The following is a 25997-nucleotide window of genomic DNA, read 5'->3' on the forward strand; positions in this document are numbered from 1 at the left end:
CAGAATCAAGCCTGACAAAATGTTCCCACTGATCCCCGCTCCTGTGTGTGTATGTGTGTGTTCTATTGTGTGTGTGTGAGAGAGGCGTGTGCACACCTTAAATGATTTGTGTGTGGATTGAATTATAGACCTGACGTGAGGAGAAATTTTTCGCCCTTAGATTCAGGAGGAGGGCCAGATGACTGGGCTATTCATTGGCTGATAAGAACTGATGGGGAGGTTAATAAGCTACACACCCAGGTCATCACAGGCTTTTTACTGGGCTACAGAGGAGAATGGAGGACGATGATGATGATGAGAGGAGGTGTGTGTAAATGTGTGTGTGCGCATGTAGCAGGTTTTGAGCTGTTGGAGTTGGAAGGAGTGCATCTCTTCAGTGTCTGTACTCTGAAATACCTTAAATGTCCCTCAAAGTTTTCTCTGTCAAACTGAAACACCTAAATCCTCTCTCTCATGCAAATTAGTGTGGCTGTTCAGTATAAATGGTTAGTTCCACAGCGGAATAAATGTTCATTTGTCCTTAAAAGTGCTAAATCTGCAGCCCTTTACAGATCGTGATTCAGCAACAATCCACGTTTCTTATGGCTTTATACCAACACATTGCATCAGTGCATTACAGTGTTGCTTGTAAAGGTAAGAGGCACAGCATGCGAACACACTGCGTCACCTGCCGTCTCTGCCATTGCACACTGCCACCGTCGTCCCCCATAACACCTCTGTTACTACTTCCGATGGCAGATCGAGGGCCAAAACAACTCCCCTGACCATTCCAGCACCATGTATTACACATCGCAGGAGAGAAACAACAGGGGCGTAAATATCCCACCTTCAACTGGCAGTGTGTGAGAGCCATGTGAATAATGTCACCTGTTTGTGAACTAGTGTGGACCTGCAGCAGTACTCCAGTTTGATTTATCATTAATAACTTTGCAAGTGGGTTAATAAATCAAGAATAGCTTTTATTATATTTAAACTGCGTTAAAACAAAGTCTTGTGCGGCATAATTTTGGCTACTGTAGATCTGTTGGTTAGTTACTTTTGTGTTAACTAGGATGCCATTTATATGTCTTGGGTCTTGTCCTGGTTTTTATCGACAATAAATTCAGTATTACAATTTGTATGAAATTATGGCTTATATGCCCCTTTTTTTTATTCAGACACACCTGTACAATGAATTATGTTGAACCACTTATTTTGGATTATTTTTTATTATTTATTTAAGACCTATAGCATATTCCTGCACAACTGTATAGATATTTAATTTAAAATGATCTACACATACAGGTACTACTTAAAACAAGATTTTTATTGTTACAGTTTTTGCTCTTGTCTTTAATTGCTTAATATATTGTATGCACCATAATACTATGGCTGATTCCTTCTATGTTTAATCCATTGGTGTTATTTACAAATAAAACACCACATTGTTCAGGTCTGCTTAGTGCGCTATATTCAACTTTTATAACACTTCCCCGGCTAGTTTTCACATCTTACATGTTCGTCCCACTCTTAGCGTGTCTTGATATTTCATTCATATTTAATTTTGCAGTTTTTCCTTAATATACTTCTGTTCTAGTTTGATGTTGTGTTGTTATCGTGGGTCCTCAGGCGCTGTGCTCCGGGTATAGCTTGATAGCTGCGACTGTTGAGTTGTGACATCTTAACCTTAAACAGCTCATTTAACGGCACATTTTCCCAATACATTTCTCCATTTCTACTAATGAATGAACATGTATATTTAACAGCAAGATATACCTGTTTTACAAATTAAGAAAGCAGAGCAATATTTCTTTCTACATCATGAAACTTTTTAAGACCAGGTCCAGCATTGCTGTCATACACAAACAGAGCTCATGCTACTTTTCCCCCCACAATTCCCCTGTGTAACCTGAGGCTAGAGGCAAGCGCCCCACTGAGCAGAAGACAAAACACTCAAATAGAAAAACAGACTAATCTCTCTTCCTCTTACTAGGAATACCCCCCACCCCCTCATCCCTTACATCCACACTCTGACTATTAACTATTTCAGCAGTACTGCTGTTGGATACTGGAAAAGATGAGCCCCAGTCCTTTAAAACACAGATCTCGAGGAGCTCTTTGAGTTGTTGAAAAGTTGATTGAAATATAGACAAATGGAGTCAAACTTTTTGAAGAGTTTTGACATGATTCAGATATGTTTAGAAAGTGCGCTCATTTATAAACATGCATACCTAATATGTTTTTGTATATAGCTCAGCTAAAACAACCACGCAAATGTACAGGATTTTTTATGTCCACAAACCAGAAACACACTTATGTAGTATTTAATTACTCATTCCTTCAGTGCATTATTATTGGAACTTTTTAGTAGTACACTCTTTTTTTTTTTTTACGCTAAATCAAAATGAAGGTAAATCGGGTAATGATGCAGCTCACAATGTTTAAAGTATAATTCCTTTGATGACTGCTCCCTGACATGATAATGGCTGGAGTGGTGCTCAGTAATAATGTGAATCATCCTCAGAGGTGGAGCTGGAGATGTTTTCCCAGTGAGCATCACTGCTGGTGTTGAGGTGATTGATTGAAGAACCTCTCCCACTTTGTGTTGTATCACTGAAGCCTAATAGAAGCCGGCCCCCGAAGCTCTAAGCAAAGGCTCTCATTCTGAAGAATAGAAAAAGGCACCAGGCAAGACCCTAGCATGGGGTCTCTTCTCTCTACGCTCCCCCTCCATACTTGCGTTGTCCCAGGGCTAATAGGGAGGCACTGGGCTCCTCTCTCGCTCCCTATCACCTACTCACCTTCATAATAAAAGAGAGCCCCCTATGGAAAGGAGCTAGCATGAGCTGGTGAAGATCACGCTGTTAATAGGATGATGCCTTTTTGCCTTTTGTCATGAGATTATGAACGGGGATAGCCTCTCCTCGCCTCTCCTCTCCGCTCTTCCACTCTTCTTTACTCTTCCCACACACGGCTACAGGCATCCTGGAGGGCCCTGTCAAGTTGGAGTGGAGACAGGCGTAACTGGGGCTTTGTTCCTCTGCTTGTATGGTAAAAGGCTCGCTAATGAAATACCTTTTAGGGGGTATCGGCAGGTGAGCTCCCCAATCAGGCATTTCAGCAAAAACACACACAGGCGCACATACACTCACATATTCTCCCTCTCTTCTCATCTGCCCCCTCTTGCTATATTAATTACCTGAAGTGCTCTGGCCTTGCAAAAAGCTCTTGATACTGCCGCTCTTCTCCTTTTTCTTCATCCAACACGACAGACACAAGCTAGCCTAAAGTGTGGGGGTGCCACAGAAAAGAGAGGATGATAATAGTGGTAATGAACACGGGTGACAATAATGAGAATGGTAATTGAGAAATGGTTGTATGGCAGGCCCCCCTGATTTTCCTTTTCCAGCCCCGAGCTAAGTGGGGACAGGTTGAAAATCATTTTATTTAGAGCTTAGTTAAATGGTTGTGAGAGAGTGGGGACTTTCTGACGCTAAAGCTAGAGCAAGCTGACAAGCATAGTGCGGCGTTACAGCTGCCTAATGGGTTAGGGAGTGTTTAAAGTCACTTTCGCCGTCATAGATTTTTTTTTTTCTTTTAATTTCTTATTGACGATGAGTGTCATGGTCAAACCAGCCACCAGTGCCGTACTTTTGGATTATTGTTAAACACTTCACTGTGGTTCTTTTCTTTTCCAGTCTGCTCACTTTGGTAGTTTTCTGTCTGTGTTTCTGGATGTGAGAAATCACTCCCTGAAGGACCCTACATGCATCAAAGATTTGCTTTTCAAGCATGTCTGTGTTTTTGTTTTTCCCCTGCATATATTCTGCTTCCATCTTATGTTTTCTATAACTCCCTGTTGCTTGTTTTGTGTGTGTGTGTGTGTGTGTTGACTTTTCTACCTTTCTTGTGTGTCTCTGTTTCCTCCTGGCCTCCTCTTGCAGGCTGTGATAGAGACAGGGCGGGTCTGGGCTTTAACAGACAGAGGCTGCCTCCACCAGCCCATAGTCTGCCACTCTCTGATAATGTTTATTGATTTGTGGCAAAAACACAATTTGATGGAGTGGGGTGAAGGGGGGAGGGGGAGAGTAGGAGGAGGGGGGAGTATTGTATTTGTGTGATTGTCACAGCTTGGCTGGTTCTGCTAGACAAACAGAAAAAAAAGACTCCAGTAATGTTATCGATTTAGTGTTAATCAGTCTAAATTTTAGTCACCTTTAACTAATAGATGATTGATCAGCCAGTTTTTAAAGATTAAGTCATAAACACATGTTATTTACACAATTAGAATAATAACATAGAGAGAGAAATAAGGGGAGAAGACCTAAATTGCGGTGCGCACAGATAAAACAGAAAGCTGAATAAATGACTTCTCTTTGGCAAATACACTCTTCATCCCTCTGCACAAGCTGAAACAGAATAGTGTGTATGTGTGTGTCTGTGTGCAAAGTGAGGACTCCTAATATGAACATTTCATCTCCAGAGTGAGTCTATTACGTGAACTCTGTTTGCCCGAGCCCCCGCCTCTTCTTCACCTCTAAGGTGGAGAAATAACACCACAGATGAGAGGTGTCTGGAGGTTGGTCTACTGTTAGCTCTGAGGTCAAATGTGTTTGCCCAAGTGTGGGTGTGTGTGTGCATGTGTGTGTTTCTGTATACATAGCAGAGCTGGTAGAAGAGAGAGCGAGGAGGTGTGTGTGTTTAAGAGAGATGAGGGTTGAGAGGAGGAAACATATTAGCAGGGCAAACCGAGCGTCTGTGTTTAACATGGTCTCTGAACACAAATGTTCAAACAGTGACATGATAGATGCTGCATATGTACACTCTGTTGCTCATTAAAAAAGGCTTTGGCAGCTCCACTTGCTGCCTTTCAAAGTTGATCTCCTCTTACAGCAGAGCTCATGGACAGGGCTGCAATGACAAAACGGTACAGCACCTATTTTAAAGATATCAAAGCACCAATACTAATTATTGATCGCTGACATTTTGCCCAATCTGAGAACATGTCAGGACTTTTGTTTTATGTCTGTCTCTATCAATGAAAAACAAAAATATTGCTGCCTGATTACATTCTTATAAAATAAAAACATTGGCAATGAATCTTTCTGTAAATACTCAATCTGAACCGATGTAAACGTGTCATTGGTTTTAATACAACATCCATGGGCAGCAAAGATAGCATGGTTAATATTATTTATTGTTACGTGTTGGCCCTCACTATTTTTTTTGTCTTTGTGAAATATTAAAAACCTGCGGGTCTGCCCGTGAGTTTTCAAGGTCGCCTTTTCTCTCCATGAAAGTAAGTTGTGGAGTTTTTTAAGTCTCCATTTTAAAGGTTGTGTGGAATCCAGGTTTAAACATAGCAAGAGCTTTGCGTTTTAAAATGAAGACAAGTGTGGATTTATTCCTGTAAGATGAACTGCCACTGTTAATATACTTTTAATTAGTTACAAATGGTAACATTGCAGCCCCGTGTATGATTACAGACCTAATTGATCCCTCTGAACACATAACTCTGTCACACCCGGCTCCTGCTTCTCATGCATCCTTTTTTTTTTGTAAGTTGTAAAGCAAGCAGTGGTTGACAAATGACACCGGTGGAAAGGGCAGTCATTGTGTGTCAGTGTGAGGGGAGGTCTTTTTTTTTTTCCTCTCTCTTTCATTTTTTCTTATTTTACTTTTCTCTTTTTTCTACCATGGGGGAGGGAGTGTAAGAGGTGAGTGTGAATCGGTTAATGTGTTCCATTCAGCAGACATTATACACAGGTTCAATAAAGCAGGAATCTGCTCTATACGCTGGGCCATTGTGCCATTGAGGGAGGCTAAAAAGGCCCCGTACAAGCCTCCCTGGAAAAAAACTAGCCCTCAGCACCACTCCAGTGGAGAGCAGAAAAGAATAGCACAGAGCAGGAGGACTCGCATGTGCAATGTAGAGAAGATTGGGGGGGGGGGTTGTTTCTTACACAAGTCACAAGTGTTGTAATGTTGCTGATTTGCACTCAGAGTATGTTTGTCCTGAAAAGAGTTTCCATTTAACTTTTAAAAATGGAGTTTTCGAGTTTAAGGTGAAGAAGAGAGAGACGGTAGCAAGCTCTCAAATCTAAATATCTGATTAACTTAGATGCATTTGAATTCAATAACTTCAAACCTCCTCTAGCATTAAATAAAGAAACAAACAAATGCAGGATTGATGCTGAATTTGGGAGCACCTCAACCTTTCTTGTTCACATGCTGCACTCTCACTCTCTCTGTGTCTCCTTCCTCTCCTCCCGTTAATTAAATCAAGTCTTCAGCAGGCTACTTAAGCACAATCCCCCCCGTCCTCGCCACAGACTTCTCTGATTAGGCCGGCCCCTGTCATGCATATTCAAGTCTCTGCAGTGACAGCCTTTTAACGAGCTCTTACCTAATCACAGGAAACAATGTTCATCCTGTTCTTTTTGTTCCTTCTTTTTTTTCATTTCCTTTAATGCGTCTTTGGCTTTCATCCTCCCCGATCCCCGCTGATATCAGATGAGCTTGACGCTCGGATGGAGAGAACGATTGTAGAGGCACAAGCGCGGCTCGTCCCGAAATAAACCGTAATTCAGAAAGTGACTGGGACACAGAAGAGAAGTTCAGCTCTATCTCCTCCCTCTCCCTCCTCCTCCTCCCAGCCTTTTTTACATGTCCGATATACAAATTGGATTAGCAGCTATTGGATTAAATGGCAAAATGGTGGGATAAGAAATGAGATGACCGTGCTGTGATCACAGCTTTTTAATGTTTTTCTCTTTTTGTCTCGTTCATTTTCCCCTTGTAATCTGAGCTTCCTCCTTCAAGGCACAGAGACGTTTCTTTGGAGAAGACAAGTGTAGGAGTCCCCGCTTTAAAAGCAAACATATTTCATAATATTCCAACAGATACGTGTAGTTCTTAAATGGACAGATGGTCAAATGGTAGAAAGGTTGAATCATAGCTAAGGTCATAACTAAGTGTTGACCCTTGAAAATAAGCCCTGGAGCAATAAGTTAATTTAACATTTAGTAAAATGAGAGGCAAATTGACAAAAATGTGATCAGCTCATCTTATAAGGTAAGCTATTCATCAGATAGAAATGCCCTTTATGTGCTTTTCTTTTTAACTTGTCAGGATTTTCTGCTTTTTTTTTTGTTTAAAGTTTAACTTAAGAGAGAAATTAAAATTCTTCATGAAATCTTGAGTAGTCTTACTGCAACAGCTCTTTAGTTACTGAGCGATGATGAAGTTTGCACACGTTGAGGACAAAGAAACCTAGACGGGTTCCAAATCTTAAACCTGTAGCATTAGCCTCTAACTGTGTAAATGCACATCTTTACCTGCTCGACAGATGTGAAGCCCCCCCCCCCCCCCCCCCCCCCTGCTAGTTTCTTTTTGCTATATGATAAACTGCCAAATCATACAAAAGCACCAGCCCATTGCTGTTTTAGATTCTGCCTACAAATGTTGTGTATTTTGCAAATGAAAACAATCCACTAAAAATACAATCAGTCACTAAAACTACTCCTTGCGTTGACTTGGACCTAGCATGGTAGCATAACACATTTAATTAAAACCCTGCACAAGCCACCAGCAGCAGTTTGACCACCTCAGGGTGGGTTTCATTATTCCTATCTACAATGAATAGAACAGTGTCCCAGATTGCTATCTTAATCTTATTTGGCTATAGAGGTTCTTTCACCCGCCTTTCCTCCTTTCTGTTTCTTTGCTTCTTTTCTTTCTCCCTCTTGGCCTATCAATCAGATGCATACAAACACACACTGACCCTTGCTAACCAACCTTTTTATATACCTGAAGAAAAGTCTTCCACCCTACACAGCAGTTTGTGTCATTGTATCCCATTGGTGCTTGTGTGTGTGAGACAGAGAGAGTGAAACAAGAGAAGGGGGAGACAGGCAATCAGATAGAGGGGTTGTCAGGATGTGTGTATCAGTTGTATCTTAGTTGTGTGTGTATGTCTGAGTTGATTGTATCTTGTGTGTTTCTCACTATCGTGGCCTGATTGATAGCTGAGGTAACGTCAGACCTGATATTTATGACGATAAAGTTTACTGTAGGTAGGGAAACCCAGTGTATCTGTATCAGACATATTTCACTTATCCTTTGATGTCCTGATCAAACGTTGTACCCATGCCAAATTTGCCGCCTCAGTCTCGGTTGAGTTTGGCCTGTGCTTGCTCTGCCCTGCTCAGTGCTGAGCACTGAGAAATGGCGTGTAAGGCAAGCAACAAGACCCAGAATGCAACCTGCCAAACCACCAGATGCTTTGATCCAAGATGGCCCCCAGAGAGCCAGCATGGCTCCACGGCTTCTCAGAGCCAAGACTTGATTCACAGACACAGTGTCAACGGTGCCTGCCAGGGATATTTACACCATTTGTCTTCATACGACATTATGTTCACTAGTGTTTTCCTTCCGTTGTTTTCACTCTTAGCATATGCCATTCTGTGGGCACGCTCATTATATTAGACCAAGTGTAAACATTTAAAAAAAAAAAAAAAAGAATTACCACTGGGAATCAACCCTTGTTATGGAGCCTTCATTTATTCAAGCAGCTCATAGGTATCATCTATGTATACAGTAGAACAGAACAGAATTAAAGTTGCACAGAGTAAATGTGAATTGATGTTATTGGGAAATTAAACAAACAAACCTCCATCTCTTTATGAGTCAGGTAGGATCAGAAGTCTAAGGTATACTCTGGCGAGGATGAATGAAAGGGAAAGGAGGCTGATCAGCTGTCGAGCGTCCTCCCTCCAGCCCTCTATTCCCTCCTTTCTTTCCCTTTCGCTTTGAAATCGCTCACCTGCTTACCCTCATTCCCCCCCTTACCTCCCTCCCTCCCACAGCCATGACTTCTATATTCCAAATTCCCCCCCTCCATCTCTTCTTTTTTCCTTCTTTCTACACGTTTCTGCCTCCTTCATCCTACTTCCTTTACCTTTCCTTTGACTTGCCTTTTCTCTCGCCCCTCTCCTCCTTTCCTTCCTCTCCTTCCCTCCGCCTCCTCTCCCTCTTTTCATAAATTGCGGCTGGTGGTTGGCTGGAAGCTGCTGGCTGGGTAGCGGTGGGGGATATAGCTTTATAATCCCTCCTCGTCTTCCAGCCCGCCTCGCCACAATGTCACAGGAGCTTAATATTTGCCATTATTATTTGCTTGTTTTATTTGACTTCGAGGCAGCACAATGACCTGTCAGCGCCGGCTTTATCCCTCCTCCGAGTGTCGTCCGTTTCAAAGTTGACTACAGTAATCCACGAGCCCCCGATTCTGCTAAATCCTGAAGCTTTCTTTCATTCGCTCGTTCTTTTTTCTCTCTCTCCCTTGCCCCCCCCTCCCCGCTCCACCCTCCTAAATGAAATTACATACATCTGCTGGCTCAGAGTATCACAAATGTCCACACACTCACCGGTGTCCGCGAACACATCCACGCGCCTGCCTTTTGTCATCAGTGATGCAGCGGCCCAATACTCCCCTCTCCTCTGCGACGAGTATCTTTCTGTTTGTTTTTTTTATATAGAAGAAACATTTCTCCTGTTTATCTCTTGTTCTTCGAACTAAGCTGAAGTTTGTGATCTTTTTAATATATAAAAAATCACCAAATCTTAGAGAATATTGAGCTTAAAACATTACATCACTGATTTAAATCACTGAAAAATGTTACCATAATTTTGGGACAACCATAGAAGAATTGACCAAAGCACTATTGAATAGAAAATAATGGAAAATACAAATCATCAAAACTTGACACAAATTTAATTCCTACACTTTACAACTTGACAGTGCCTAATTCATTATTCAGAGGGCTCCCAATGAATAAGTAGTTTGACACATCTTCTTAGTGTTAATTCTGTTATGATGCTCGTTGTAGCTTCCCAGCTATTAAACCTCCATCTTGAAAGGGAGAATAAAACAGCGAGGGATAAGAACATAAGCCCTAAGATGATCTTTCATCTGGCGTCCTCTATTTTTATCCATTTCTTCTTCTCACAGACGTACTGAGTGTCAGATTAGTGCTGCTGTCGCTGTTTAAATGGCCCCTAGTGCCACAAAGCTCACATCCCAATTTCTAGACATTCAACAATGCTGACTGAACTGACCACAGCAGTTTATTCACACAATTACAAATAGAAATACAGAAGAAATTATAATAAAAGATCTAACATACCCAAATTAAACATACTTAGTCACTACTACTGTTGGGCCTAAACTCATATTTACATATTTACACAAAACTCTGACATTTTTCTTAATATTGTTACAGGTATTCACTGTGCTGTCATGTTCTCCAGGTTTGTATGAACCTGGAAAGACATGCCTGTCACTTTCAGACTCTCTAATTTGTTGTAGGAGATGTAGATATGTTGCATTTCGTCTAAATACGAAATCAGAATATGCTTGAAAATAATGTATTTGTTGTTAAAGGAAAAATAAACACATCGATGCAATGAGACAGATATGAAAGGCGGGAGAGGATAAAAAGTTGCCCCCCCCCCCTTTCATAACAATGGTTATCTCGAGACACTTTACAAAAAGAGCAGATCCAGACCATACTCTGTTATATTAGATATTATATATGATATTATATTATATAGAGCCAACATTAATCCTCCACAGCACTAAGGAACATTTAGCAACGTTACAGAGGTGACGAGAAACTGACTTATCCCATGTTGTTATGCATACTAATAAATGACTCTAATATGTTAACATTAAAAAGGTTGATTACTATAAACTTCATCCTTAGAGCACAAACTAAATACAAAACTAGATTTAAATAAAACAAATGAGAAGTTACAGCAGGTAACATTTGTGAATCATCCTGAAGGAATACATTTAACTCCACTGGAAAACTGAACTAACTTGGATTTGATTTTTGACTTATGCCAGTCTCTTGTTTGTGTGTGATTAAACAGTTTTGATTGTCGTCTTTTATGATTCAAATTCTAGAATAACTTCTTTATAAGCGGTGTTAAAATCATTGATAGTAGATGCTGAATCATTATTTCATAATGAAAATAACCATCCAATTGAAGTTGACGTAACATAGAAGGGTCTTCTTTCAAACTGGACTGATTGAGGCTGTTTTGTGACAAACATTTGAAGGTTTACATTGAATGTACGTTGTCCTTATTAGTAGTTCACATCCTCTTGTTCTCTGTGAGTAAGTTACAGCACAGAGCTTTAGCCCCAGGTGTGGCCGAAGCTTACATTAGCCGTGCATCTGAGCCTTGCTGGCTCCCTGTGTGTTGACCAGGTATTACACGAAGCATCGCAGAGAACCAGAAAAATGTTTTTGTTTTTGTTTTTTTTCCCCTGAAAGCCCGCTGAGTGATTGGTGGGATATATATTACCCTACAGTGAGAGGGGCTCCACTCTGTAAAGGCGCATGACGGTAATCGTCGAGTTAATCCCGCCCCGGTTGAAGCAGTATTGACGTTGTAACGACACGGTGGGAAGTATGTGAATGTTTACGCAAGTGAACATTGGAGAGCAGTGTATTAACACACACACACACACACACACACACACACACACACACACACATATGATAATCCAGTGGACTCCGTAGAGGAAAAAGAGTTTATGGAGTAGTTTATCTACATCATCTTTCGTGTGTGTGCACATGGCATGAACTGTATTCTTTGATTCTGTTATTTAGAGACACAGAAATGTTTAACTCCCGTCTGAGTGCCTTTTTAAAATAACGAGCCAGGAAACAACTGAGGAATTAAGATGAACAGTTGTTGATTGTGGGAATGATGCACTATCTTCTTAGTAACTCATCTTATGTGTCTGCGTCTGTCTGTTTTTTAGGCAACAACAAAGAGGAAGAGGAGGCCATGATGCAGGAGTGGTTCATGTTGGTCAACAAGAAGAACGCACTCATCAGGAGACAGAACCAGCTCTCTCTACTGTACGTGTCCTACACTTCTGCTGTTTGTCATTCTGCCTTGACGCAGGTCGTTATTACAGCACTAACAAACACATTCACAATGCCTTGTTTTCAAAGTGTTATTTCCCTGCCAGCTTGAGCCCGGTTGATGATTAGCATCTTGTTAGTTTGCCTTTATTTTTGGTCTATAAGGATGCATTAAACACCTGGAAAATGCAACACTTCCGTTCAAGCCTCAGATCAAACTTGTAGCTTCCACTCCATTCACCCCCTCTGTCTATCCGCTCATTGATTTACATGTGGACAGGATATGAAATCAATAGAAATGTGAAATGTGTCTCTTTGTATGTGGTCAGCTGCGACAGGTGAAGACACACACACACACACACACACACACACACACACACACACACACACACACACACACACACACACTGCCTTTTTGTCTTCATTTGTGGCTGTTGGGATTTTAAAGTGTGCAAGTGGAGGAGAGATTGAAGTATTCATAATCACATTATATCATGAGAGAGGGGAGCCTTTTAAAGTGGCCAATTGACAGAAGGGCTGATTATTAGCCCTTTCTGTTCTCTCTTTGTGGAGGAGCAGAGAAAAGGCGCCTGTGAAGGACAAATTCTATTAGGGACCGAATAAGCTCATTTTATAATATGGTTGAAAGAGGAAAGAATTCAATTTGTGCCCCACACACACACACACACACACACACACACACACACACACACACACACACATCCCACATCACATATACCTTGATATGCAGACATGCAGACCACACACAGTCAGTCTATTTTCATAAAAACATATATATTTTTGTCTTTTTTTCAGTTATTATGCATTTTACCAGCTTTCGTCCTCCTTTTTATTCCCTTTTCCTTCCTCAAACACCCACATTTCACCCAGGGCTGTCTAAGCGCAGTATGTGTATCAGTTATATGCAGTAGATTAATGCAAAGCCGGAGAAGGTTCAGGCGAGTAGCTGAATCAATGTTTATTGCAGGTTTCTTTAAGTGCTTAATGATTTAGTCATTAACATATTGATGAACTTTGTTGTGTGTGGGTTTTTTCCTCTCTTTCTCTCCCGCTTTCTAACTTGCCACAGGGAGAAAGAGCACGATCTGGAGAGACGCTTCGAACTGCTGAACAGAGAGCTGAGAGCCATGCTGGCCATCGAGGGTAAGGCACACACATAGACACAGAGACACAGACACACACACACACACACACACACACACACACACACACACTCGATAGGTTGCCTCACCTATTATGGTGTTTGATGACATCATTCAGTAGAGATTTTCCTCCCCCTATGTCTTAGTTTTACTGCAGAAATTCTCACTTGTAAATATCAAGAACTCATAACAATTTTTTGTTGTAACAATTGTTTTTTGGCAATTGGCATCCCCCTGTGGTCACAGTTATCTCTCTGCTGAGCTTAACGTTTATGTTTGTAAGGGCGCACTCACACTAGCAAAGTTTTCCCGTACCATGTTTAAGCACTGTCCCCTCCCTCCCCCCCTCCCCATTCTCCTGCTGGTCTGCACTCACACTGCTCCAGGACTAACCGGGCCTGAGCACGGTTACCTCTTGCACATAAAGTCATAATACAACACATGCATGCCTTTACATAATTATGAAGCATGCTCAGTTTACAAGACAGGCAGACTCGAGAATTTTTTTTTTTTTAGAAAGGACACGCTGTACATCGGAGAACAACACAGAGATCAAGACAGCTACTTTGTGGCTTATTTTGAATCATTTTAGTCAGATACAGCCAGAACACTCTGGGATTTCTCCATTAAAAAAAAAGGCTGTCAATGTTGTGTTCCCGTGCTGGTGCTCGTGCATGAACTGTGCCGTGTCAAAGCACACCTCTTCAAGGCGTGCCAGGGTCAAGGAAGTGTACTGTGCTTGAACACAGATCAGAGCACTCACTAGTCAAACGAACTGGACTTTCGTGGTGAAGCGTGCTTGGGCACAGTACGGATTGCCTAGTGTGAGTGCAACCTCAGTAGTGTTTGCATATAAAAAATCTTATCCTGCTTCATTTTACAATCTAATGTTTCACTCACTGTGAATCTTTGCTGTGGAAAATGTAAAGAAGGCTGTTTCTTCAGTGTGCTGTAACGTGTCTACTTTGACAGTTACCACATGGCGGCAGTTACAGGCGTTACAAAATACAATGTAGAAACAGTTCATCATATCACAGATGATCTTGTTTGATTTGTAGGTCGCAAAGAGACATCAGTTATTGAGTTAAGTCAGTTTCATTACCAGCTAAAAACTCCTCACAGGAGCTTTAAATCAGCCAAAAGTCTGGTGACTTTGTACTTATTTCAGATGTGAGACACACCAACAGTAACTATCATTCATGGAGTCAGGAGCATTTCATTGAAACTTGGAGTTCACTCTCACCTAAATTGTCCTGTATATTGTAAAATACACCAGTCAGGTCTCTTTTGTTAATAATAATGTTGTAACAGCTACAGAAGACAAACGGCAACAGTTTATGTTTATTCTCTTTATATACTGTGAGGATGGTTGAAAATGTTCATCGTTCTCCATGTGCATTGTCCTTTTCTATTCTTTTGTTTTTCAAGCCCTTAAAAAGAGCCTAAAGCAGGATGATTTGAATTCCGCGTCGGCTTCTTGATGAGGATTAAGATGCGAGCTTGCGAGGGATTTCACTCCCTGATACTTGATCAATGCTATCTGTTTCTTAGCTAGACCCCTACGAGCCCATGCCAGATTTGAAATCAAACTGCAGCCACATAGAGACAAGATTTGCTAGGCAAAAAAAAAAAGTGGTTATATTATTGAAAGCTTGTTAACTATACCGCAGCCAGAAAAGCAGCCATTGTGTCGTATCAAAGTTGTCAGGGGGCCAGGGAAGTTTAATCCCCTTCGACTGCGTCCTCTTTGGCAAAATGAACCTTTTGCCAATCAATGCTAATTGATTTTGCCATTCGACATTGACCACCCCTACCCCCAGCTCAACCCCCCTCTTTCTCCTCACAGCCTTCGGACACCCATTGAAATTTCACCGGGCACCTGATAAGCTACCTGGTCCATAATAAATCAATTGTAATTAGCAAGAAAGGAGGTGGATTGGGCAGAAGGGGGTTGAGGAGGGGGGGAGCAGACATGCGTAGCCAAGCAGGAGCTGCAGACAGTACCACGCTGTCCGTGTCCAGGTTGATTTTCTTCTGTCTTCGCTTGGCTATTTTTTATTTATATTTATCGAGCTGTTGCGTGTCAACAAGATGGTTCATGTGCCACAGTGTGCTTGCTTCACTTTGTTCTCTGTTTTTGGCTTTTTATTGTTTTAATTATTACTTGTCTATTTTGCCCTTTGTGTTTCTTGAATGTGTTTCAGTGTTGCCATCTGTGTTTGTGTGGATGAGTGTGTGTGTTCTGGTACTTCTGTTAGCGAATATTTCTTTATTCATGGAATGTGTATCAGGTGTCTTCCTGCTCGGCTGTGTGTATGTTGTGTGGAGGTGAGAGAGCAGAGATAGTGTGAGAGGTAGTGTGTGTGTTTTGTCGCTGTGCTCCTCTCTGCCTTCATGTGGACTTGCTGGATTTGCAGCTGACTAACTTATCAGCCGGCCTTATTTTTGCCCCTAAGGGAGGTACTTAACATTCACAGGCTATACCTTTCTGTAGTCGCCACAGATAGTTCTGCGCTGCCTGGGAGTAAGCTGTGACTGTGTGCATGTGCGTGTGTGAGAGAGAGAGAGAGAGAATCTGTTGATCTGCATCTGTGTGTTTACATATTACAGGTGTGTTTGGGTGTCCACCTGTGTGCCTGTCTTTTTTGCGTGTGTGTTGGCACCCATCTCCCAGGCTCTTATTTGGTGCTTGGGCAGGTCCGTTGAGCGATGGTCGGGCGTGCGAATAATTGCTGATTTGGTTGGCCAGTCGATGACAGAGAGAGAGACGCACTGTGAGTCCGAGCAGAGAGAAAAACACACATCTCTAAGATACACCTGCCATCGCTCCCTCTCTCTCTCTCACACACACACACACACACACACACACAATGCTGAAAAAAGATGTACCTGCAATGATCCCCATACGTTTTCCTCTGTGTTGCATATAGTCAGGCAGTGAGTGCACCTCATTACACAAACACAGTCTGTCCAGATCAATATGTGCTACTGCTAACTGGCTAACACTACTAACAACACCCACAGTATCTAATTATATCTGTCAGAAGAAAAAGTTATTAAATTATTGGCTGAGCTGCTGTCCAGCGGCAGCAAACGCTGATTATTGTTTAAGTTAACTACCTGCTGCTTTTAGTTTTTGCAACTAGATGAAGATACTTGTTACTAGAGCAGCTGTAAAAAAAAAAAAAAAAAAAAAAAGTTTGAGTCCTGACACTTATTCGACTTATATTTTGCTGACTAGGGCTTCATGATGCACAGACACACGAGAGGAGAGAGACAAAGGTGCTTAGAGGTGTAAAGAGGAGTCAGAAGGAGATGACACCTCTGAAATCAAGTTAGCAGATGAGTTAAATGTCAATTTCAAACTCATTTAGAACATGAAGAGAAAACTGTTCAGGAGAAGAGATAAAGGAGCAGACAGGACATTTCACCATACATGATAACAGCTGCAGTTTAGATAAAAAATAAACTTCAATATAAAATTAAATGACAGTTTAACCTAATTCAAAGACATTAAATAAGAGACATGGACTACAGTACACGAGCAAATCAGCAAGAAAAAAACTAGATTTCAAAATAGACACCAAAAATAAAAGGTATCCACTCTTTGTGGTGACACTTCCTTTCCTGTCCCTGTGTGTTACAGTCCAGATCACAGATTGTTGATAACAAGAGATGATCAATGATTAATGTCTAATATTATCTTTAGCTGTTGTTTCTCGTTTTTGGACTTCAGTGAAATACGCAGCTGCTACAAGAGAAAACGCTCAAGTAGATGCAGGATGAGTGTCAGGCCGGTGCTGATGTTGTTTCTGAGCATGCTCAGTGGTAACCACCCCCTGTACCTCCTTGGTGTGATGCCAGATTCGGAAAATGCCATCTGTATGCCACCCTCTCATCTCCCTGCCACAAAATTGATCCACTATGCCCTCTTTATCTGCTTACCGATTCACACCTATGTATGCACACACACAAAATTCCGTCTTGGCTCCCTTCAAGGTGTGTGTGTTTGTGTGTGTGTGTGTGTGTATGTGTATGTTTTAAAGTGGACGCCCTCTCGCCATCTAAAAGGGATTTATGCATAGCCGGGTCCCAGAGTTTTTCCTGTTACGGTTTGATATGATAAGCTTTTTTATATGTTTAAAATCAATATGTAATCCTATGCAGGAGCTTATCCTGCTCCACACCCCCCTCCACACACACACAGACAACACACACATACACACACCCCATTTGTAAATCTATTTGGGCTTTGTAACACATCGGGGCGGCGCACCACAGACCCTGATTGATTAGGTGCACTATGGAATCCTATCACATGGCCGACTTTTGATGATGTCGCCAACTCTTTCAGGGTTGCTAGTTGACTGGAACCGCTGATAACAAGTAGCTTCGTTCCACGAGTCATCAAACTTGAGTTTGGGGGAATTTAAGAAAATAATTTATTTGAATTAAGCTTGTTTGTGCTGATTTTTTTTTTTGGGGGGGGCTGTTTTTCATTTAGGCTACACAGAAAGCGAAGATAAAGTGTGTCCTTACTTTAAATGTAAGTCCCCAGAAGATGTTGGAACAAGTGGCTCCTGCAGTGTAGCTAACATCATCTTGTATGCTGGTTATTGTAACATCTGCTGGAACAGATTCTGTTTCCATTCATGCTTCATTTTCTGGATCCTTCTCTGCTGTCTGATCTGCCTCAGTTTTCTTCTTGCTCACTCTAAGGATCGTTAACTACACCGTTTGAATTTTTCTCCAGCTTTAGTTTCTCATAGAAAGTGTTAAAAACGATTCAGTTTAGGAGTCAGGAGGTTGTATAACAGGTTCTTACATCTACAGTGGTTTCAAGCTGTCCTGCACAGGTAATGATGCAGAATGAAGAAGATTGTAACGAGACATTTTAAAGCCCTTAAAGAAACGTTAACAGATTATAGGCTGCTATGGAACATCTATTCAAGCCTTCAATTCCTTTGAATAGCTTTACTAATTAATGTTTTGAGTTCAATTACCTTAACCTGTTGATCTATTAATTATTACACACTTAATGTTGCACTTCATGCCTTTTGCAGTAACCAGAGCAAAAGACAGGATAGTGCCTAAATCAAGCTAATAAATACTTTTAACATCCCTGTTCATAAATGAATCATTTCTTTAGAAACAGCTGGGCAGTGTAGTTTTTTTATCAAACATTACTCACTTCAGCTTCAGATTTAAATATATTTGTAGTTTACAGGCAGTTTTGATGATGCAGTGTTTATTGAATAAGAGACATTAACGATTATTAGTATAATATTAGAATATTACGGAAAGTCCTTTTTATTGCTGAAGAAGCACAATTAGTTTTAATCAGCAGAAAATAATAATTTGGTCAGTACTGGATTAAATAAAAAGGCAATTCAAATTCTGCATCACTCTGCTGCTCTTCCTGTTTAAAAAAATGTTTCTGTCAAGAATTAAATAAGCAAACTTTTTGTTTCCTGTTTTAAAGTTTGCATATGACATGACGATAATCATGCTGCTGTCGAGAGAGTTCTTTTTATTCATCAGCCATCCCCCCCTCCACCACCTTTCAACTTTTTTATTCTCTGGTGACACTTTTTGTCTCTTGACTCCACTTGGACTTCGGCCAAAACCAGCTTCTGGAGGCCTTTTACACCAGAACCAAGAGGTAGAGAGGGCAGAGAGGACAAACAACAAAACATATGCAAAGAAATCAAGAGAAGAAGTTTATCAATCAAGCTAACAGAACATTTTCCTCTGAGGTCACTTCGTTGTGTGTGTGTGTGTGAGGCAGAAAACAACACACAGACAGATTTGTGCGGGACGTTCTCTCCTCGCTTTGAGCTTTTGGGCTGGTTTGCTCTCTTGAATAAATTTAGCGTAAGGGAGAGGCAGGGGGGGTTCAAGGGGATTTGAACCAGTGCATTCTTGTGTGCCTTGTGCAGACTCACATGGTTACAGCGCACGGCGAGGGTTATCTGAATACACCATGTGAGATGCACACACTCCTCCAAAGTCTTTCCCCCCTCTCTCTCTCTCTCTCTCTCTCTCTCTCTCTCTCTCTCTCTCTCTCTCTCTCTCTCTCTCTCTCTCTCTCTCTCTCTCTCTCTCTCTTTTTCTCTCTGATGGGGGAGGTGGGGTTTATGGAGGGGGGGTTCTGAGTGGCTGCAGGGTGTTTTGTTTGTTCCTGGGTGTCTGGTTACCCAGCCTGCCCTGCTCTGGTGTTGCCTGGTCACGTCTCTCATCAGCTCTCTTTATTGTTTACCTTCCTAATGAGGGGGGCGGGACATGTCATGTGATTGACAGCAGAGTGCTTGCCCCACACCCCACCACCCCTGCCTGGGTCGAGCAGGATTTTGGCTTTTTGGCTCTGAAGGAGAAGGAGGACAGGATCAAGATGAAGGATTTTTTTCCCTTTTGCATACCTCTCTGTGTTTGTGTGGGAAGTTTTTTTTTTGTTTTTTTTTGTTCTTTTCTGAACCCTCCTCCTGTAGGCTGGCCATGTTGACAGAGAGGATTGTGGGAGAGTTTTTGCGGATATGGACGCTCACATTCCTGTCTTAGCGTTTATCTAAAGATGATGACTAACATGATGACTCATCAGCTTGACACAATTTCTTCTGATTTTCAAGTATCGTAACTCCCCTTCTTGTTTAAAGCAGGAAACCAAAAACACGGCCTTCAGATACACGTTTGAACACATGTGGGAGTTATGAAAGTGTTTGTCGACCCGCACACAAGGCCAGAGGAGAGCAAATTTACTTCCCTGAGAAAGAAAAAGGAAGAAGGAGAGAGAGAGAGAGAGAAAAGAAGAGAAGAACATAGAGAGCCAAATATTGGGACTGTGTTCATTTCGCTCTGTGGTTGACTTCAAAGGGACGAGCGAGGCCAATGAAGAGAGCGCAGACCTTTCAGGACAGACACACTGGGCTCAGCATGACACACACACAGACACACACACACACAGCCTGACTGCCGCAATTTGACTCAATGAAGGAGGGGGGAATATTTATTTTTAATAAAGCCACACTTATTTTGGAGCTGACATTTTACAACATGGCGTTTACTCCTGAATCAATAGCTGGTTAAATATTGATAGAGGGCTGAAGTTGCCTACACGCCACAGAAGTTACACTCAGCTGTGTTTGAGATGGAGAAGATTTTTTTCTATATATGAAAGGAAAGAGATTTTGAGGGGGGAAATGTTCACAATGAGCGGAGGAGAAGCTGGAGATTCCCTGCTTTGCTTGTGCAACAGAAGTTTTCTGAGTTTAAATGTTACACATTTTCTGGATTTGTGTTTGAATTATACAAAAAGAAGGTAAACATGTTAGTTATGAACAGCTAGCTGTGAACATGTTCAGGGGTTTTTGGGGTGAGGGAGGGGGAGGGGGGGGGGGGGATTGCTGCCCTGGTGTTGGGTGAATGTGGAGCCAAGGGCGTCGGGCGGATATCTGAGCCCCAGGGGGGAGTGAGTGCTCTCCTGTGGGCATCCCTCTTCCCCTCCAGGGAGAGGCTGAGGGGATTTGTATCAGGGACCCACATGGACCCTGTGGGGCCCCTTCCTGCAAAGACCCCGGAGAACTGAGAGGCCAGAGTCGGGGGCTCGCCTGCATGTTTGTTTGTTTGTTTTTAACAAACAAGGTACAAACTGAGTGTAGAAAGATTAACAGAAATGTATTCCTCTTCATTTTCACTAAAAAAAAAATGACACAACACTTTAAGAATTTGAAGCAAATTACAAATTAAAAGCAAAGTCAAAACTTTTTTTAAAGAATATCGTACGAAAATTATAAACTTAGTTATATACATACTTCTATACATATTCTTTTATTCAATAAAAAATGATCTTCATGCTATTTCTTACAAAATTCTCTAAATTAACCAAATTGTCTGAGATTTTACTTGAGCTGTGTTCTCCCGTTCGACTGACTCGGTCACATATCTGTGTGTGCATCATGAAGCTGCAGATTAACATGACTTTGTCCTTTAAGTGTGATCGCTCGGGTCAACGCACACAGTGCACACACACACACAACCTAACAGAGTGTGTTTAAATGTCATATCTACACACTTATCCATAGATGGCTCGGGTCTGGTGTCCGTTTCTACAAAGTCCAGGCAGTTAAAGAGGGGGGAACTGATACAACACGACCGACATGTCTGGAGTTCCTTTAATATGATTCACAATGTTTTTCTCCCGATGTGTTTTAATAGTCGTTTTTGGAATAATAAAAATTAAAAAAGTCCAGTAAAAGTGCTCAGTTCTTTCCCAGAGGGATCTGTTGTAACTTGTTATAAATGTAGATTTGTGCTGTGTGGTAGCTCAAAAGTCTGATTGAGCCTGCAAGGACAAGAAAATACAACTTTATATCCCGGGGAGCGCATTTCTTGAGTTTTTCAGACTGATAAAAAAGAGTCTTCTTTAAGTCCTGGTCTGAAGCGGTTTGTTTCTCTGCTTTCGTTGCAGACTGGCAGAAGACAGAGGCCCAGAAGAGACGAGAGCAGCTGCTGCTGGACGAACTGGTTATACTGGTCAACAAGCGAGACGCGCTGGTCAGGGACCTGGACGCCCAGGAGAAACAGTAAGTTACCCACCATCCTCCAACACCAGACACAGAACAAGTCCAAGTCCATGTTAAAATAGATACAGAAAAACTCTTCAGCCCTGAAGAGGTCTGCTGCGGTTATTTTCTTTTCTTTGGGTCTTGAGCGTCCAACCAGCGAGTGTCTGCTGCCTATCTTTACATTTCCAGTAGTCCCCCAGAAACCTTAGCATGTTCAGTCATCCTGCATGTACAGCACACCTGCATGGGCGGGACTTCTTTCAGATTGGCACCGCTGTCTGCCAACCAGCTGCAAGGCAGCTTGGCTCCTGGCACAAGGCCACTGCACAGGCGGCCACAGCGACAGTTACCATGCCACCGACTGTTTTACCTGCCTGTGTGAGAGTGTGCGTACCTCCACCCCGTCTCCTCTTCCCCTGACACTTCTGACCTTTTGACCTTTGACCTTCCCAGGGCCGAGGAGGAGGATGAGCACCTGGAGAGGACGCTTGAGCAGAACAAAGGAAAGATGGCCAAGAAAGAAGAGAAATGTGTCCTTCAATGATTGTCACTTCAGAGGAAACACAACCAACAAATGTAGCCGATAAAGAAATGTATCATTATTATTGATATTCTGAATATTATTGATAGTGGCTTTCCTAGACATTTCGAAAAGTTATCAGAATCTGAAATCCGATGGATTTTTGTGTTGTTGTTTTGTTGGATTGGTTTTTTTTGTTGTTGTTTTTTTTGGGGGGGGGGGGGGGGGGGCAAATTTAGTGCAGAGACATGTCTCTGTGATGCCTTTGCACCAACTTTTTAAGGACTCAGAGTGTTCATCTTATATAAAATATTTTTTATTTTAACCCTTTGCTTCACCATGAACGGTACTTTAATGTAATGTAAAATGTATGAGAGGAGAGCAGTGCAAACACAATTCTACCGTTTGATGTTTGCACGTTGTGATGCTGCGGCTGCCTCTCTCTCCGTCTGAATGTGGAGACCAGTGGGTTGGAGGTACAGCACAAGTGGGTTTGCTTTTGTGGGGAGGGGGGGTTCTTTTATTTTGCTACTTTTTTCTGTACCATTTGAGGAGTTAATGCACGGGTTGAAGTTTTAAAAAGGAAAAAAAAGAGTTGTTATAATATCAGTCTTTTCAAGCTACTTCATTACTTGACTGTGTATCTTACAATTATTTCACTTTTAAAGTTTTTACTTATAAATGATCTTAAAGGGGGAACCGTTCATAAGTCGTAACTTTCCTATCGCTTTTTTTTATTGTCTTGGCTTGAAAGCAGTTTACCAAAAGAGAGATTGTGTTTTAAAAAAAAAATCTCATGTTGTATATTTTCATCACTGCTCTGACCAGTTGCTTCCAAAATCCTCTTCTTTTTTTTTTTGTCAGGATTCATGCAGTCAAACACAAAAAAGATATATATTATTTATTGTCCTCTAAAGCTGCTTGTAAGTGAAGCTACCATCACAGTTCATGTGCATTTTTGCTCAACAGACTTGTTTGGTTTCTATTTATTGTACTCAGAAGAGGAGAAATATGCCTCCACATGCATCACTTAGAGCTCCACACCCGGTGCAGTTTGTCCTTCAACGTGTTGAACATTTATCCTGTTTATTTATTCCAGTGTCATAACCCAAGTCTTCAATAATAAAGTCCTTATGATTTCATACTCCACAAAAGCAGTGTGGCCTCTTTTTAATCCTCTGGACAAAAGAATGTGAATGTTTTAATCTATTAACAGTTTTAAAATTATTCCAACAAACTACAGATGGATTGTAGCGCAATCTGGGCTTCAGAGTTTGTATTTGTATGTTTTTTTTTATAATTGCACACACGCTGGTAAATCGTGTAATCTTGCAACACTTCACTCGTTTTCTCCATCAGTTTCTAAATTTCTCCAATCCCGCATGATCAAGATTATATGCCTGATTTTTTTTTTTTCTTCTTTCTCTTCACATAAAAGTTATTGAGAAGCGTGCACGCCTTTGGCTTCAGTGCAGCACATAAGTGGTCCCTATCACTGCATTCACCAGCGAGCGCTGCGTTTAGAGAGTGCTTTATTATTCGGCTCTGTGTTCAATTCCCCTGCGACCTGCGCGTGTTTATAAATTAAAATTAGCGTTCTGGTGTTTTTTGTTTGAGGTCGGTGCAGAGCAGGTTCCTCTGAGGAAGATTAGAGAAATCACTTTGTTCCGAGCAGATGTTTTTTTTTTCCCCTCTTTTGGCTCTCCTTCTATGTTTCTCTTTGGGCCGATCCTGCGCGCGCTGGAGACGGTGGGGGGCAGAGATGGAGAGGCTCGATCGGGATGGATAGGAATTAAAAATGAAAAATAATTTTAAAAAATGAAAACGTTTGAGAAAATATTTAAATGAATCACAGATGTACAATAAACTCATCTACTTAAATTCCCCCTTTTCAACGTTAGCTGTGCGTGTTACGGTCGAAGAGTGATATCAAAGTATCCTTTAATAAACGTAGAAAAATGTCCCCATAATAAAGGTGAGGATGAACGATGTAACCCTCCGCACTGCCCCGCAGGCTACCTCACATCCCCGATTAAAGCAGGGAAATCGGTTGTGACAGCAGACGTCCTCCCGGCCTTTCTAATACTTTCAAATTAATTTGCTGATTCGTTTCTTCTCTGCTTGGGACCGACTGTACGTGCACATTACGCACTCTGCGTCCCCCGAGGCGCTTTGTTTTACTTTGTGTTATAGCGCGTTTTATCGCGGGGGTCTTTAATCTGGAGAATAAAGCAAAGAGCCAAAGCGGGGAAGGACGTTCTGCTCGGTGCATGTGGCAGTGTGTGAGTTTGTATGTGAGAGAGTGTGTGTGTGTGTGTGTGTGTGTGTGTGTGTGTGTGTGTGTGTGTGTGTCCACACAAAATAATTCCCAGCTCCTGCGTGGATTAAAACTGATTTAAAAAAATGGTTTAAATATTTTGCGGTTTTACAAGCTGTCAGAAAAAGTTTATGCGTAAACCTAACTCTAAATTTTACATTTGACTAAAGGTTTTGACATTTAAAATCAGTTTTAAGATCACTTAAGTTATTTATTTGATCAACATTTAATACAAAAAAAAATACCCAAAACAATTGATTACAGGTGAAAAATTAAATGTTAATATTCTGTTTCTTAACGTAGTATTTACGAGGAAAGACAAAATGTCAGAATCATGAGTGCCTTACCTCTGCAGCATCGACCGGGTTTGAGGCTCTTGTTGAGGCAGAAAAACATTTGGAGTCAGTTTTCTATTTTTCAGGGAGTAAGAGCTCGGCGCTGCGTAAAAAGGCGGCGGTGGCTCTGCGCTGCTGTGCAGTTGAGGATCCTTCAGCTGAATGGATTATCTCCTGAGCTTTGATGTCTCCTGGCCTCACCTCACAGGTGCTGCGCGCCGCTCGGCCCTCTGCATTACTTCCTTTCCATGCCGCCGTCCAAAAAAACCGTGCACCTGAGGGAACCCGGGTCTCCGCGTGCAGCACGGGGGCTCCGACAGCAGCTCTGTGTTTTATGCATCATCGTTTTAATAAGCACCGACAACATCCCCGCAGATCCCCGCTCCCAATCCTGCCGGCTGAAGGGACAAAACTTTTCCCCCTCCTCTCTTCGCCGCCTAATCCTAGGCTTTACCAGCTCAGCATTAAGAAAATTCAACTGCAATTTGGGATTAGACAAAATACTCTTATTACAAAAGGTTGGTGCAACTTGATAACTTGATACTTGTTCAGGGTTTTATCTCGGGGTCTTACTCAAATCGAGAGAGGAGGGGAAAAAAAACAAGAAATGTAGGGGAAATGTCAGAATAGCCCGTCTCTTTTATGTTGTGAGGGCCATATTTGTTGAATGGCCTTTTTGCATAATTTAACGGAGCCTGTGTGAGAGTGTGTGTGTGTGCTGAGGAGAGGAGGGGTGGTGGTATTTCCATCAGACCCTCCACAGGCCCTCTGACCGCTCGGACTTCAGATGTGGTGGAAATAAAAAGGTGCGTAAAAGTGTTTGACCTCAAGCCGGGAACCATCCAAACAAATGAAAAAAAGCGTCACTGTAAGGCGCATGTTCCTTGTCTACACCACCTCTTTTCATTCATAAATCTGACCACAAGCATCACCATCACACTCTTTTCAACAGTTAATTTTGGCCTCTGTGCGTAAAAACATGGAAGGCCGTTATCCACTTTTATAACGCAGCGTTTTTGGTGCGTTCAGGTGTCCTTATCCTCCAGTGTGTAATAAGCAGCATCACTACAGGCCTCCACACGCAACCTCCAACATTACTTTGTTCTCTTTTTATGCTCCACCGACTATTGATGTCTAAGTTTCTCTGTCAAAGTGCTCTCGTGGATGACTTTTAAGTCTCATC

General features: G+C 41.8%; 1 protein-coding gene across 1 annotated transcript in view; it reads left to right on the top strand.

The window, feature by feature from the left end:
* ehbp1 (EH domain binding protein 1) overlaps window positions 1–23316 on the top strand; it is a 148424-nt gene extending 125108 nt beyond the window's left edge. Inside the window, exons 22-25 of the mRNA XM_065959780.1 lie at window positions 11813–11912; window positions 13009–13082; window positions 21546–21660; window positions 22096–23316. Coding sequence (XP_065815852.1) covers window positions 11813–11912; window positions 13009–13082; window positions 21546–21660; window positions 22096–22186 — 380 coding nt within the window. The 3' untranslated portion in view covers window positions 22187–23316. The remainder of the gene's footprint in view (window positions 1–11812; window positions 11913–13008; window positions 13083–21545; window positions 21661–22095) is intronic.
* The last annotated feature ends 2681 nt before the right edge of the window (window positions 23317–25997 follow it).

This window comes from Labrus bergylta, chromosome 10, assembly GCF_963930695.1.
Source record: "Labrus bergylta chromosome 10, fLabBer1.1, whole genome shotgun sequence".
Lineage (NCBI taxonomy): Eukaryota > Metazoa > Chordata > Actinopteri > Labriformes > Labridae > Labrus > Labrus bergylta.